Here is a 15643-nt window from a genome sequence, read left to right as displayed (position 1 = left end):
TAAATTAACAAGTTTACAGTTGCCAAGTTTGCTTATTGATCATCTATTGGAGCTGATTTTGTCCCAGTGCACCGCTGCTATACCCTTGTTGCAGATCCAAAAACCTTCTTGGCTGCTAGAAGACAAGTTTATATGGAAGACGCTGACATATCTGCAAGCACTCGCTAACTAGCTGCCAGGTTATACGGTGGAGCTTTTCCACAGCAGTGGCGCCCGCCCCGATGTTTGAAGCCCTGCTGCTCACTCGCTGAACAGAAGAGAGGGCAGCAGCAGAGCAAGACCTTCATTTCATGAAGCAGCACTGTTCACAAAAGCAAAGTCAATAAAGGGCTACGAAAGGTGCTCGGTCGGCCACGAGGAGGTGAAATGAAGCATAACAGCTGTGAGTCAGAGAGATGTCAGCTCCCCAAGCTCAAAGAGTTTTTACATGTGAACCCCCAAATTAAAACAAACACATAAGCAGCGATCTGAAGCGTGCAGTGCTACCTGCAGCCATACGTGACACTGTATCGTAACGGGAAAATATAATAAGGAGAAAAACGCATTTTTATGGCATTTGAAAGTGATAACATTTTGGTTAATATGGTCACAAACATGAACTTCAATGTGACGCACAACAAGTAAACTGCTGCTGTGGACACAGCGTTACACTAACTATGTATTCTGCATGTTTACTGTGTGTATATGATGTTTAACAGCAAGCTGTGAACGAACCCGAATGCACTTACCAAAGTTTCATGTGTCTGTGCACACATAGTGAAATTACTCTACAGTAAATACGCTAATTTAACATTAACACTGTGGGCTGGCCTGCAAGCCTGAGTAAACTCTGCAACTGTTAGCTAGCTAGCGCTGGTATCAACTTTAATACCAATGTTGTATCCTTCTACTGCTGGCCTAAAACCTTTGTGCTAAGATAACAAGTGCTCATCGTGTAGAGTAATTTACACTTAGCGACTTTCGCGAGTCCAGTACTCCTACGGCACTCAATTTAGTTGTACTAGAGCCTGACTGATTTATCAGCAGGCCAATATTAGCAACAGGCTGTTGTTATAGCTGTTTGCTGATCACTCATCAGTGTCAGAATATATAACGGTCGATAAATGAAAATTAAACAGTAAAGAAGAGAAAGGAGAAACACCCTTCAACCATATTAGGTGTTGACGTTGCACAGTTTGTCCAGCAGGGGGCACTCTGCAACTTCCTCAGTCTGAACGTCACAAATACAACAGTTAGCTATAAACAGTTGGTCAGTTTACCTGAAAATAGTAATTAGTTACTAATTAGTGATTACGTCTCCAAGAAAATAATCCTATTACTTTAATGATTACTTATTTTCAAAACTAATTAGTTACTTTATTCCTTAGTTACTTTTTAAAAACACGATCAGAAGAAAAACAGATCAATCACCTGATATCAGTCAGACTCTAAGCCACACATACCACGAACACATATCCACTCAAACAACTGCCTCGTGAAAGAAAACGAAATGAAGCTGAAATGAGCCAAACTGTTCAAAGAAAAACAAACAAACAGAAAAACTGCTTTTAGAAAATGTACTAAAGATTTTGTTTAATGTTTCCAATTTTACTTTGGATCTGACTTTTCAGGGAGCCAAAAACTCCAGAAAAACCCTGATATCACAGCAGCCCAACAGATGCAACAGATGCAACAGATGCAGTACACTGGACGCATCCCACCACTACTGTGTGCTGCGTACTGAACAAGAACAACGCAGAGGGAGGAGCTGCGGCAGGACTGCTGCGTGTCATCAGTGTGTTCATAATTTGTTTTAATCATCTTCATTCATTCAAACCAACAAATTAACCAGACACTCAGATACATGGATATTATTGGAGCTAATCATTACCTGAGCTTTGGGACATAAAGCTACAGCAGAATAACATCTCACTGATTACACCAGCCATGACCTGTAAATGCAGACGTACTTGGCTTGTAGTTATAACACAGATTATACAACCTGAACACTCAAAAATGTTCAGTTAAAAACAAACCTTGCATCCTTCAAACAGTAGCTTTTGAAGAGCGCAGAAAAGCACACCTGTGTTACTGTGACCTGCTGGGCATCCTAAATGCTTTCAGCTCGTTCTGTAAAGAAGCAGCTGAACAGTTTCCTCATTCATAACTCAGCCTGTCATCCTTCCACTGTGCTGTCAGTGTGCGAATCTACTAAACTGGCTTTCTAAGATTTTTGGCAGCAATTGCAATTATTCAACAGAAGTGAATCAGCTATACAGCTACGGCGCTGCTATATTATGAAATAAGGCTTCTTTGTGAAAATGTTTTTTAATTACAAATGAGAAAAAAGAGAAAAAGGAAACATCAGCACATGGCTGATTAAAAAAATTGAAAATAACGACGTTGGCGTATGTACGAGTGCTCAGGCATTTGGCTCATATTGAAGATAATCTACGCTCGGCTCTGTATGATGTCACTGAGAGCAATTATCACTAATAAGGCCGTTCTAAGGAAACAAGCCCCTCCCACCTGCTGTTCAAGCTTTCTGTTTATGAGGCGCATAAATAAATATTCGGAACTGTGAATCATACAAAGCAATTTTTAGTCCAAGAGTAAAAATGTGTAGAAACGAGGGTCCCTTTAAGGTAAGTAGCACAGGCTTGATGTGAAACATTGACTGTAAACGAGCGTTTCCCTGTAACGGGCAGCAGCAGGTTAAAGCTCCTCAGTGTTGCAGTGAAACTGAGGAGCCTGAGTGCAGCAGGAGGCCACCGTGCCCTGGAAGAGATGTGAGCAGAAGACGGTCTCACTTACTGTCAGTGCATATGTGAGTAAGTGACTGTGTGACAGAGAGACAAAGTAAATGCATTTGTATTTATAAAGCACGTGTGCATGTACGAAGGCATTACTTATGTGTTTAGGAGCGCAGGTCTGTCACAGACGCTCGCTGATTGAGAATGAATTGTAGTGCACTTTGCATCCCAAAGATAATGGAGCTCATAAACATTTGAGGAACATCTCAAAGCACCCTGAGCACAGTAAGAGCAAGCAGCAGCATATGCAGCGCTGCGGCAGCGCACGCTACCCGTCAGAACCTCCAGGGACTGAATGCACTTTTGATAAAAGACACAAACATCTTCTGCGCTGTTAATGGTAATTCTCCTCTAAAACATTCAAAACCTGCTTAACAATAGCGTCGCATCACAATGCAAGTGTTGCTCTCACCAGTCATTGAACAAGGGCTGAATCTGCATCTGCAGTGTGCCAGCGTGCTGCTAGGATCCAGCTTTACAGCACACGGTGCTATAGCTGAGCCTTCAGGAGGGGGGGTACGCAAAATTCATGGGCTCAGCTTCATGGTGCGGCTCTTGGGTTTCTGGAAGTAAATGACTGTAATTTTTACTGAAACAGCTGAGACACTTAAATGTTGTGTAACATCAGAAAAAAGGCTGACGGGCTTCAAAGTCAGCAGAAGGATGTTCAGCTTTAACAACACTGGGACAGGAGACGTCCAAGACAAGCTTGGTGCTCACAGTTTAACACGGCTGACCGATGCATATGCTGGTGCAGTGAGACCATTTACAGCATTAACTCCATGTGTAGTTCGAGTTAACACATAGATCTCAGAAATATAATTGATATATTATCATTGCCAACAGCTTTTTAGAATTTTTTCTTCTGGCAAGGCAAACATGTCGACACCTTCTCGGCTGAATAAAAACTGCATGTACACCGAGCGCGCACACACACTGTTACACCCTCAGTTGGACTTATAAATGAATATCGTGTTTTTATAAGAGAATGCAAATATATCCTTTCTCAAGGAGTGAAAATGACAAGTCACACATCGTCTTGATACCTCCCACCCCATCTCGCTTCATATAAAACCTGCACAGCCTTTAGAGTGACGCGCGAGGCAACATGGCACGTGGCACAATTTCAAAACCTATTCAACCTACACATTTTTTAAAAGCGTTTTTTCTGAGACCTTTCATTTATGTCTGCAGCTGATGATTTGAGTGACGTATTTATCGGCTGTATCAAAGCAACCCACATGGTCTGTGTATCTGAAAACACTGCTGTTCCACTGACTGTCATTCTTGCGAGCTGCCTACGAGCCCGGTAACTCCCTGTCACCTTCCCCCTGTTGTTGATGTTTACTGAATTGCAATAAAATGAGAAATGGAATCAAAAGTATCTTTTTACATGAACGTCGCCTCTCGGCTAACAAATGCAATAATGACTAAACTCGTTTCCATTCTTACTTTGTTACACTGTCAACACCAGAGAGAAGGCGCACTGCAAGAAATGGGATGACGGCAAGGAAAGCAATCAGGGAGGTGACTGGAGACACCCCCCCCAAAGAAATACGCCTGATGACACTTAGTTATATGCACTGTAATGTATTGAGGCGGTTAATCACATCTACAAAGGGCCAAGGGGGGCAGCTAGTGCATCATCAGCCAGTGGTTTGTTTTAGCAAGAGAGTTGAGTGGGGCTGAGTCTGGGACGAGGGGTCACTCTGCAGTGCGATGCAGAGCAGAGCGCCATGCTGACTCCAAACCTGAGTCATAGCCCTTTGTCTCACAGTCCACTGAGGGTTCAACAGATAGTAATTACACATCATGTAATTACACATCAGCACACAGGTATGGTCTGACACAACAGACCTGCTCCAGAGCCAGGCTGTGGGCTGTTACATAACACTATCCCTTTGCCATCATTTGCCAACATGGATGACCTTGAGAGGCGGGCAGAGTCCGGGCTAAGACGAGCAAGGATAGGAGCAAAGCAATCTGAGGCTTTAATTTGGGCAAATATTACAGGAGAGATTAATGTGTGTCTGTAGAGGGGGGGGGGGGGGGGGGGGGGGGGGGCAGCAATGATTGGATGGGGCTGGTGGATGTGATGTGGTCATGCAAGATTGATTTGCAAAAGAAAAAAAACAACAACCAGGCGCTTCCCACTGAGGATGATTGGGGTTAAGGACACACACCACACCCCGTCTTCTTCTTGCACGCACACACACACACACACACACACACACACACCTTGCGCAACATCAGCACCAGTGACAAACTACAGCACATCACACCACACGGTGCCATGTCATAGCAGCCCACCCCACGCAAGTCACAAGTACAAATCGTCAAATTTCACACAGTCCCCACTGTTACACAGAACAGCCTCGCTCTCCTCACTTTTGTTGTTAAATCCACAAGCCTTGTGTGTGTGTGTGTGTGTGTGTGTGTGTGTGTGTGTGTGTGTGTGTGTGTGTGTGTGTGCGTAAGCAGCAAGAGTAAACCCAGGTAAGAAACAACCATGTTTATCTAATGCGATATGATCAGAAGGCTGTACTGATATATATATATATGTGTCCTTATTAAAATGGACTTCAACCACAATACATCGATACATTAGCCTTATGATACCGAAAGGATGACGCACTGAGTTGCATCATGCTGATATAAATATAAATAAATATAAACTGAGATGATGCCGAGCAGTACAATAATAATTAGATTTTCCTGCATCTGTCAAGATTTTACGCAAAGCCTTCATCCTACCTTGCGAGAGTGTGGAGTCAACGAGTGTGGAGTCCGGTCTGGTGTCTGGAGTGGTCCAAAAGAAAGAAAAGAGAAAGAAAACACCTGCGAGCACGGCAAACAGCAAGAAATGCTCTTCTGTCGAGCTGAAGATTAGCGGTGCCTTTTGGGTTGTTGGATTTATTTAATTTTAGTTTAATGCTGGGGAGAAGTCGGGCTTTTACAGAGAGGAAGCTGTGCAGGTCCGTAGGATGATGCTGCGCAACACAAACTGCTGCTGATGTGCTGAGAGGAGGAGACAGATACTGAGAGAGCGCGCAGTGTGCGTCTGCCTCGCTCCCGCTGCCAGCCTGTGGCTGTGGATCACCGATACAGACAATAAAGGCAGCGAGGAGCAGACAAACACCAGCGTTTGTGTCCCCAATAATATTTTGTGAAGTAATACAAACCTTTCTTTGCCTTCCAGTGTCAGAAATACACATTTCAATGTGTTAAAGAGCAGAGGCTAATATCGATGGTGTTGACTTTATGTTAGCTAAAGCCTTAGTTACGTCATATTAATCAGCCCTGTTAGTTTCGCGCCAAATGTGGGACATCAGTTGGCCAGCGATTGTAAATACAGCAGCCTGGTGAAAAAGCTTTCCTTCAGAAGGTAACAAATGTGGGGCAAAAAACGTAACTCTCAGCATCTAGAGAGTCAGTGTAGCTTACAGTGTAAAACAAAGTCGCAGTCTTTCTTTCATTATTATAGCAATATCACGAACTAAGCTAGTGAGAAGCCAGCTAGCTTCACTTGTAAATATTACCTCTATAAAGCCTAACATACAAAAACCAAGTTACACTATTACAAGTGACTTTAAAGAGTAATTTAGGGATCTCTGAAGAGGCAGGCACTTTGTATGAACTGTTAGTTCTGTTGCAATGGCTAGAAAGTAAAGGCTAAATGAAGGCTAACAGCTAGCAAACCTAAGTCTCTTTTTACCTTTGCTAGCTACAGGACACTACCTTGTTATAGTAGCATGAGTACAGTAATGAAATATTTCATCGTGGCATTCTTTAGTTTTTTGATCGTTGTTCACGACAGTGGTGATTAACATCTACACCTGTTTTCCGTCTTTGGAGAATTTCTTTTGTGGTTGTTTTACTAAGCCAGCTACAAGCTACACCTACAGCAGCTGTCATGAAGCTCCTGGTGCATAGTTTTGTGCTGATGTTAATGGAGCTTTACAGAAAATTGAGTCAGCAGAGCTTTAGTGACCTTGACACACTATACACCTCAGCAGCCCTGCTCCAAGTTTAGCTGGTGTGCCATTTGTGGCTGAGCTGCTGTGGTGTCTAAATGCTTTGAGTTTGGATTAATTCTACTCACAGCTGATTAGAATATCACAAACTGGCTTGTTGCAATGATGATATTCTATTACAGTAGCATACCTGAAATCATTGAGCTCTTTAGGACAATCCATTCTTTAAAAAATGTTTATAAAGGCAGACTGCACGGTTATGTGCTTGGTTTTATACACCTGTTTCAATGGGACTGAAAACACGTGAATTCAAACGTTAAGGGATGTGACCCAATACTCTCCATATATTTTGGGTTGTATGGAAGCCCCAAACGCAATTTCATTGTTCTTGACAATGACAATAAATACTAAATACTAATACTATAGTGTATATATCATGTAGTAGACCGTTACAGCATTTATGTGTGACAGGATATGCCAGGCACCCTGTTGTCCTGAAATTCTTCCTTCTGTCTTTTGTGTGGGTAATGGCAGCAGTTTGACATGTTAGAAGCACAAATCATGAAATGAATGCTGACTGACTTCCACTCAGCTGTTTCTGTTTTAGGTTATAGGGTCATGGCTCAGTTGCTGTGGGAGCTGATGTAAAAGATGCTAGTAAAACTCGTTAATATGTTATTTGATCAGTCAAAATATCTTATAAAAAGAGGCTTATCATGCTCATTGTACACAAAGTACTGGTACTGAGGTGTATAGTGTGTAACCGTCAGTGGTATGGTCAGAAACCACATCAGTACTTGATACTAGAATAACACAATATTATCTTTTGTTTCTTTAAAGGATTGTTGGGGGATTACTTCCATGTGATTGGAGTCATAAGGTGAGATGCTGCACGTGCTGTTGTGTAATGAAATGTGCACTCTTGTACATGATGAAGTAGCTCATTGTTCACCAGCATTGTTATAATGATGCCTTTGTAATCCAGCCTCTGCATCGTGTTTTTTCTTCCTAAAAATGTTATTTGCCAACAGTAAGTTTTGTATTAGCAACATTCTGGACATGATTGCTTATTTGACGAGTAACACTCGGATTTGAGCTGTGTAGCTTCCAGATGCAGAGCTCACACTGTGGTGGGCTTTTTTTTAGGTTTTATAATTCGATGAGAACATGAAAGTCCCACAAGATGATGACATCTCACAAACAGAGAGGGAGCTCACGTCACCACCCTCCCCAAAACGATCCAGACCTGAGTGTAGAGTGATGAATGACCACAGTGGGTTAAGCAAGTTCAACTTTCCAGAGCTTTTGACATTTAGGAAAACTAATCATTTCCCATCATCAGCAAGTACCCTGCAGAAAACCGAAGGCCTGATTAGCACATTTGAATGTTTGGAAGATGAGAAATCTCAGGAGCGACCACAAGACACTAAGTCTGACGTCAGTCCTAATACTGAGGTGACTTCATACAATAAGAGTACACACGTGGAATCATCTAAAGTGTGTTTTATTCCCACTGAGAGCTACCTACTCCTGGGGAAAGAGGAGCAGCTTCCAGTTACTGAAACAGACAAACTCAGCTTTTACCAGTCAGATGATACAGATGGTTCATTAGGAGAGTCTGCCACCATAGCCAGTACTAACACATCCAGTCATTCTGATGGCAGGCTACCAGGGACATCCATTAAAGATCAAACCCCTGGTGGTTGCAGTCCTTCCACTGGAAATGAAAAATATGGGAGACAGGTACAAAAAAATGTCAATGAAATGCAGACGAGAAATGAAGAGGTCAGATGTCAGCCTAATTGTACTAATAAAGAGTCAGTCTGTGACGTAGGTTACTGTAGCACAAGGAGCCAATTTGCTGAAGTTGTAGAGACGACTCAGAAGAGGACTGAACCTGAGTTTAATGAGTATATTGTTTTCACTAAGGAAGAGAGTGAGAGTAAGAGATCTTCCAGTGATTATGCAGATTCTAAACCACTCTGTTCAGACCCGGTAGAAGAGCCCTCTGGGAACTTGGTAGAAGCTGGGAAAAAGGAAAAAAATGATTCAGGATTACAGTTCTGTGAGAAGGAAAATGTTTCTGTCTGTGATGGGAAAACAGAAGGCCAAGTTAATAAGAAAGCCCTCATCCTTTTTGCTGCTGTATGCGGTGAAGGATCAATTCTTTCTCATGATGTGATGTTAGAAAGAAATCCTGCAAATGAGAGCCCGAATCTCGATGTTGATGACCTCTGTGGGGAAAAAAGAGCGGATGGTGCTTGCAAGATAATAGCCAAAGCTCAGAGTGAAACAGCTGATCACACAACAGTGACTACGTTGCCGGCTAGAATCAGTCAAGAGCCGGCTGAAGGAGATAATGATGAAGGCCCTTTCCATGTAATTGACCCTGCGATCTGTAGTGAAACTGACAGGGAAGCTGAAGAAAACTGCTGTAACTCAGCAAGCGCCGCAGGTCCCAAATTATCTCCATCAGTAGAAGTCGACAAGATGGAAATGCCTCTTCCACTCCATTCCCACATGAGGACATCAGAAAAGGTTTCATGTCCCGACCGGACAGAGTGCTTTAATAATGAAAGCAGGACATGGCATCAGGAAGGTGCAAACGATGACTTCTGTCAGGCAGGACTACAGTCTTCTTCCGTCACCACCAATGAAACGCACAAGACTTTCACTGAATGTGACTGTCAATGGAAATCCAGGTTCAGCAGGAGCCCTACAAAGCCTCTCCCTCCTGGGGATCATGCAATACAAGGAAGCCACGGTTCCATGGGACACGAGTTCAAAGAGCAGAGTCGCTCCAGCTGTTTTTCTGTCAGGCTTGACCCCCTGGAGACGTCGGAAGTCGAACATTCACAGAGAGAAATTGACAGCGTGGACATGACAGCTGTGATAAAAGAAAGCAAAGAAATCTGTTTTGTGAAAGAATTGGAGATGAATGACTATATGAACCCGAAGAGGACAGTGGAGTTGGAGGAAAAACCGCTACTGCAGAATGGACAGCACAAGGATAACACAACTGAACTACTTACTTGTGATTGCAAGGCAGAATGCAGCGAGGGTGAAGCACATGAATGGGACAGTGAATTAAAGCTCACTGAAACTGAACAAAGAAGCAAGCTCGAGCGTTTGTCTGACCAACCATTCAGTGCTGATATTTCCATGACAGAAGTTGGAGACGAAATGAAAACTGATGGGCCTGAAAACTCAGCAACACTGGTGCAATCTGAGGATTATGTTCAGCAGCAAAATGACCACAAAGCAGACGTGACTCAACTGTCATCTGGTGATGGCGCTGATGAATGGACAGAGTGGAGCACATTGCCCTTGGGAAGCGAAGATGGACAAGAACACAAGCTTAGTTGTGTCTCTGATTGCCAAGACAAAGCTGAAAATAAAGCTGACTTTTCAGCCTTCAGTTTGCCTTCAACAAGCGATGCAGTCGTACCGTGTCAGGGCAATTTAAGCCATTCACAGAAGGCTCACAGTAATCCCACTTCCATAAACTGCATTGACAGATTTTCCCCATTGCCATCTGCTCTCTGTAACCTAGTGCCGGAGGGGTTTGACACTTTCGAAAAGATCCAACTCTCACTAGATGATGATGACGCCACTGGAGTGGGCAACATCCCTGTCCTCGTCAGCTCGCCTGGGCAGCTGCTATACCACTTTATGTCAGTGGCAGAAAGCAACATGCGTGAGAGGATACCAGAAGAGGAGGAGTGTATCACTGAGAACATGGCAAACAGGCTTCTTAGCAGCGATTCTGCCTGTAATGAACTCCCAAACTTCATCTTAGGAGCAGATGCCATTGCTCTCGAATGGCCCGAGCGAGAGCCTAACTGTGAATCGGTCCGTGATTCCTCTGAGCGCATTCAGGATGAATTAAACCCAGAGTTAATGTCCCCTACTGTTTCCGCTGAGAGTGACAGCCCTGCCTCTGGTGTGAACAGCTGTGCTGAGTTTGAAATGAAAAACCAGTTCGACTCGGTCTTGAAAGAGCTGAATTTGTTTTTTGAGATCAGTAGAAATGACTTTGAAAGCGACTGCAAAGCAAACTTCATCTCGCCTGAGCAGTGCACTGACAGAACTAAAGTCTTGGAAGGCAGCGCTTCAGAACGGACAGAGTGTCTCACCAGTCCAGACGTGGGACGCCACAGAGGCGCTGCATCAGGTAGTTATACGTAGGATAGAGCAAACACAGTAATACTGACAGCGCCCGTGAGATACAGCAGTAAGCACCCCAGGCATTTCCATTGACTGTTCAAATAAGATACTTCAGCTGCACAGTTTAAACTAGGGTTGTTAAAAATACTAATACTTAAGCTCTAATCAATACTTAAAATTCTATTTAAGTGTATGCATTAATTTGCAACTGCATCAATACCAGCAGTGCTGTCTTCACCTCCTCCAGTTGACCTAACTTCACCCAGACAGGCACACGGCACTTCCTGTTACTGACTTTCAAAACACTGAAAAACACTTTGTGAAGTATTAAAGAGGTCAGTAAAGTTCCTGTTACTACAACGTTAACCTTACGAGTGCATACTTTAATGTCACCCACTGAACTGTTAGCAGTTAAATAACCACATTAGTCATCTCATGTTATTAAAGGACCACCTCACAGCTGTGGTCAATAATAAGAGCCTCTTAGTTGTTTTTCAAGTGACGAGTAGTTTCCTGGGTATCGGTATTACGTTTGAAGTTCTAGTACTGTGACAGCCCTCATGTACACTGTCCTTATTTAGATGTCCAAATCCAAGCTAGCATGCTCAGACGAATAAATCATCAATGAATAGTTTGCAGAAATACACGTATTTGTTTCTCATGACTAACAGAGCTGATAAGACTCTGTGGTCAGACTATGACATGATAGCATTCATTATTGTACCTTAGTTTTTATGTAATGTTACAAAAAGATGTAAAAGCAACCAAAAAAAACCCCCAAAGCGAAATAAAATCCAAAACAATTTGTTAAACTTGGTTCATGATATAAGTGCAAGAACCTGAAAAATTGATAAAAGACAAGCAAATTTTACTTTTACTCCATTTAAGTTAAATCATCCCAGCTGTTATATCAAAAACTAAAAACTAATATCTTTTACGTTTGGGTCAGATTGACCCCAGGAATCAAAAGCTTCCAAAGATGTCTGTCATATAATTTAAGCAAATGAAGCAAATTAAATTATATTTTTAAAGTAGCTGGTACTTGATATGCAAAATAGTTAACATTATCAAAAATAATAAGTAGAACTGACTCACATGGAATTAAAAGTTTGATGAACTTCAGCTGTTTCAGTCCAGCGTCTGAAAAATGAAGCAAGGGTTCTCAGTCATCCTTCCTAAAGTTACTTTCAACAGATAAAGGTGACAGTGGTCAAGAGGCTTCCTAACAGTGCTTTATAAACCAATGGATGACTTTCATCATGTATATACTGTCCATAATCCACTGTATATAACTATATATTGGTTCAATTAGGAGCTCAACTGATTCTTCTTGGATATCCTGATAATTCTGCCAGTTTGTTCTGATTTTGACTGCTCAGTGGAAAAATATATTGTTTTCTGTTTATTGTTTTCAAATTTTTAGATGATGTTGCCGAGGACCACAGCCTGGACATGTGTGAAGGTGATCCGGTGGTTTCTCGGACTGCTGTCAGTAGTGACGGAGAGCAGGAAGTGCCTCTTAGCAGACACCTGTGCCGGGAAGCTCCTGTTGCAGAGAAACACAGAGGTTCACAGCTGATTTAATTCAATATTTCTGGCCTCTGTTAAAAAGAAATACACAACAAAGATGAATATATTTATGAAGAAAAGGAGCAACAAAGTGTCTCTGTGATTAACATAAATAACATGGTTGAAAACGTCAGAAGGAAAAATGACAGGCTTGAAAAAAACATTTCACGAGAGTTGTTTAATTAGAGTTAAGTGCTCTTTTATTCCATTGTTTTCAGTTAACACTGTTTTTACAGAGCAGCGGGTGATTAAAAGGTCAGCTGGGTTAATTCACTGTGGAAATATAATTACTTTTATTGATTTGTCATTTCAACCTGACACAGCGTACTCTCATTAATGTTCCCTCCCCTTCCACAATATGCTGCGGTGGAACGATAACACGCTCCACGAATGCAGAAACATGGGCTGAAGGGTAAACAGAGCAGCAAATACAGTAGGACAGAATTAGCGAGTGCTTCTTCTCTGCCTGTCAATATGCTGCTTTCAGAGCCCCGGGAGATGGAGCACAAACAGGAAGTGTGGTCTCCATCCTTTATGTGTTTGACTCTTATGGAACAACTGAGCCACAGTGAGTTATATGTAAAGGCTGAGCTTATACTTAAAAACATCTCATGGATAAAACACTTGGGATGGGATTCATATTTTTTCCAGGATTTAAAGAGGGGCCAGAGGGGAATAGTGTAGCTCATTCAGTAATATTTTAGACTAATCGCTTTGTCAAAAATAGACATTTGAACAGAATGGGTTTGTACTGCATTTATAACCCCAAGTGTGCCTCTGAGTGTTTAACAGGAGAGGAATCTTACCACCTGCCTTTCTGGAGATGCAATGTTTTCTCCTTTTCTGTATGCAGGACTAGGGCTGTTCGATATAACGATATAAAAACATCTATCGTTTCATTTTACGCTATCGTTTGTTTCGTGGTGTCACAAAAACTGTTTACGGCAATATTTTTACATGGTTCTGATGGTCACTGTAGTGGCTGTATTCATTTCTTAAAGTTCTCTCTTTCTCTTATATTTAATAGAACCACACTACGGACGGACAAGCGCCTGTTTTTATGCGTTGTTGTTAGCAACAGCGACGGTAACGCCTTCGCATGTCTGCTTGTTTATGTTCCACATAAACCTTTCACAATAAAGCTCAAGATCCTGTTGAGACTTTTCAAAATAAACTGAATCACGTGAAAGATGCAGAGTATTTACGGATGAGAAGTAAAAAAAGAGCCGTCAGGTGCTAAAAAATAAAGCTTAGACTCAAACGTTAGAACAGGCTTTTCCCCGCAGCACGCCGTGTAATAAATACTCACAAAGAAAACGGCGGCCGTTACAACTTATCTCTAAAAATGTATTTTCATGCATCGTTAAAACACTCGACTCCGGGTAAAGGACGCGCAGCTGGAAACACTTCACGCAAGTCGAGCTGCCCGAGATTCACAGAATTTACAGAAAAATGTTACATTTTTGTGATTTATATCGTTACCGGGACGATAGATGTCTGATATCGGGACCTGAGATTTTGGTCATATCGCACAGCCCTATGCAGGACAGAATAAGTCTAATAGCAGCGCTACTCTGTCATGTTAATCTTTTCAGCGTTAGTATATGAAATGTGTGGCTCTTATTTTTGCTGTGTATAATACTGCAAACACGCACACAGTGTCATCTCAGGTTGATGATTGTGGCCAACATTAGCAGCACTTGGGGAAGCAGCCTGTTTTCTTGCATTTTAATGTCCACATGCATCTGCACAATGTGGTTATGTTGTGTAGTTATATGCCAATTTACTTTAACACATGCAGCTGTCACATGTCTTACATTTCACCTAATTTGTTTAATTCAAAGACAGAGTGGCACAGCTAATGTAGGATAGCCAGGTAGTAACACCTACAGGTAAATGTCTTTGCATGTTAATCAAATACTATCTGTTTTACTGATTAGTATTTCTGGTGCCAGCTAACACAGGCAGAGAACATTAAATGTCTTGTTGACTCATCACACACACACACCTCTCTGGAGCCATAGAGAAACAGGAAGGTGCAGGAATAGCTGGTTAGGAGTGATTGAACTTTTAAAAATATAGAGAGCAGAATGTTTAGTAGGAAATGGACTGCATATAGTGTCACGCTCTGAGACAGAAGACACATGAGTCACCAAGGATGTGTTTATGGTGTGTGTTGTGTGCAGGAGCCCCTGAGCAGCCCAGGAGACTAGAGCCGCTGAAAACATGTGCACGGCCGATCCGGGTTGGACTTTCAAAGAGAGCCAAGACCAAACACCTGCACCGGCCCCGCCCCTATAAGTGAGCGTTGGACATGCAATCAAGGGTGAGGTGTGCGAGTGTAAACAACCTCGTGTGAAGCTTTGTGATGCAGTGTTCACGACCTCGAGGGTTATTATCGGATTTACAGCGTTCCTGTTATCTTTTCCTGAGTTGTTGAGGTTTCCGTACATTTTAGTTCCCCCGTTATCCAAAGATGTTTGGGTCCATAAAATATCCTGACAAGGATCCGTTCTTAGTATTTCTCCACATTGTCCAAGCCGGAAAAATATTCAGGTTTTTAATGGCAAAACATTTAGATCTTTATGTATTTATTAACTTATTGATATACTGTATTTATCTGCTTCTTTCTAGCTGTATGGGTGTGGTGTGTTATCTTTGCATTCTGCTGTTACTGTTGTCCTGAACTGTTCTCCTGTTAGCTGGAGTTCAGTACTGAAACTGCTTTATTTATTCAAATATGTTTCTGATGTCCACACTATGCGTGGCTGTATCTGTTGGAAAACTCTGATCTCTTGTGCAGTTTTCCTTGTTTTAATGTTATTCCATCATTAGTGGCAGTTTCCTGCAGTGTTATTAAAAACTTGATCAGATTTTTGCTTTTTCTTGCGTTACATTCTTTACGTTTACTTTTTCTCAGCAGCTGGGCGACTGTAGCGTCCTCAAGCAGCTTTCAGACAAACTACTGAAGCACAAAATACCAGCAAATATTAATGAAATGAATACAAATTTACTCCACTCGTGTATTTAAAACCTTCTAGTCTTAAAACAATGTAAGCTCCTCTTTCAGAACTGAACTGAGCTGATCTGAACTCTGAGTCAGCAGTGGTTATGCTGGCTGCAAGCAGTGGAAGGGACACC

At 42.1% G+C, this 15643-nt stretch overlaps 2 protein-coding genes across 4 annotated transcripts in view; one reads left to right on the top strand and one right to left on the bottom strand.

Annotated features, from left to right (window-relative positions):
* Positions 1 to 5850, bottom strand: part of vsnl1a (visinin-like 1a) — a 34740-nt gene extending 28890 nt beyond the window's left edge. The window contains exon 1 of the mRNA XM_086264348.1: positions 5547 to 5850. The gene's annotated coding sequence lies outside the window, so the exon portion shown is untranslated. The remainder of the gene's footprint in view (positions 1 to 5546) is intronic.
* A 48-nt stretch (positions 5851 to 5898) lies between these two features.
* On the top strand, positions 5899 to 15375 carry LOC147312226 (uncharacterized). 3 transcript variants are annotated; one of them, XM_086264347.1, is made up of 6 exons: positions 5970 to 6177; positions 7607 to 7646; positions 7913 to 10940; positions 12357 to 12500; positions 12990 to 13070; positions 14689 to 15375. In XM_086264347.1, exons 3-6 carry the CDS (start codon positions 7934 to 7936, stop codon positions 14805 to 14807), a joined length of 3351 nt encoding a protein of 1116 aa, XP_086120473.1. In that variant the 5' UTR covers positions 5970 to 6177; positions 7607 to 7646; positions 7913 to 7933; the 3' UTR covers positions 14808 to 15375. The 3 variants fall into 3 exon arrangements, with proteins under 3 accessions (XP_086120472.1, XP_086120473.1, XP_086120471.1); XM_086264346.1 differs by lacking the exons at positions 5970 to 6177; positions 12990 to 13070 and adding an exon at positions 5899 to 5963; XM_086264345.1 differs by lacking the exon at positions 12990 to 13070 and having other exon boundaries at positions 5971 to 6177.
* The last annotated feature ends 268 nt before the right edge of the window (positions 15376 to 15643 follow it).

This window comes from Aulonocara sp. 'chitande type north' Nkhata Bay, linkage group LG15 (genome assembly GCF_057382095.1).
Source record: "Aulonocara sp. 'chitande type north' Nkhata Bay isolate Kocher_YH1m ecotype deep benthic linkage group LG15, A_spYH_male_GT1.1, whole genome shotgun sequence".
Lineage (NCBI taxonomy): Eukaryota > Metazoa > Chordata > Actinopteri > Cichliformes > Cichlidae > Aulonocara > Aulonocara sp. 'chitande type north' Nkhata Bay.
Note: the sequence above shows the minus strand (reverse complement) of the source record. Positions and strands in the feature narration are given on the sequence as shown.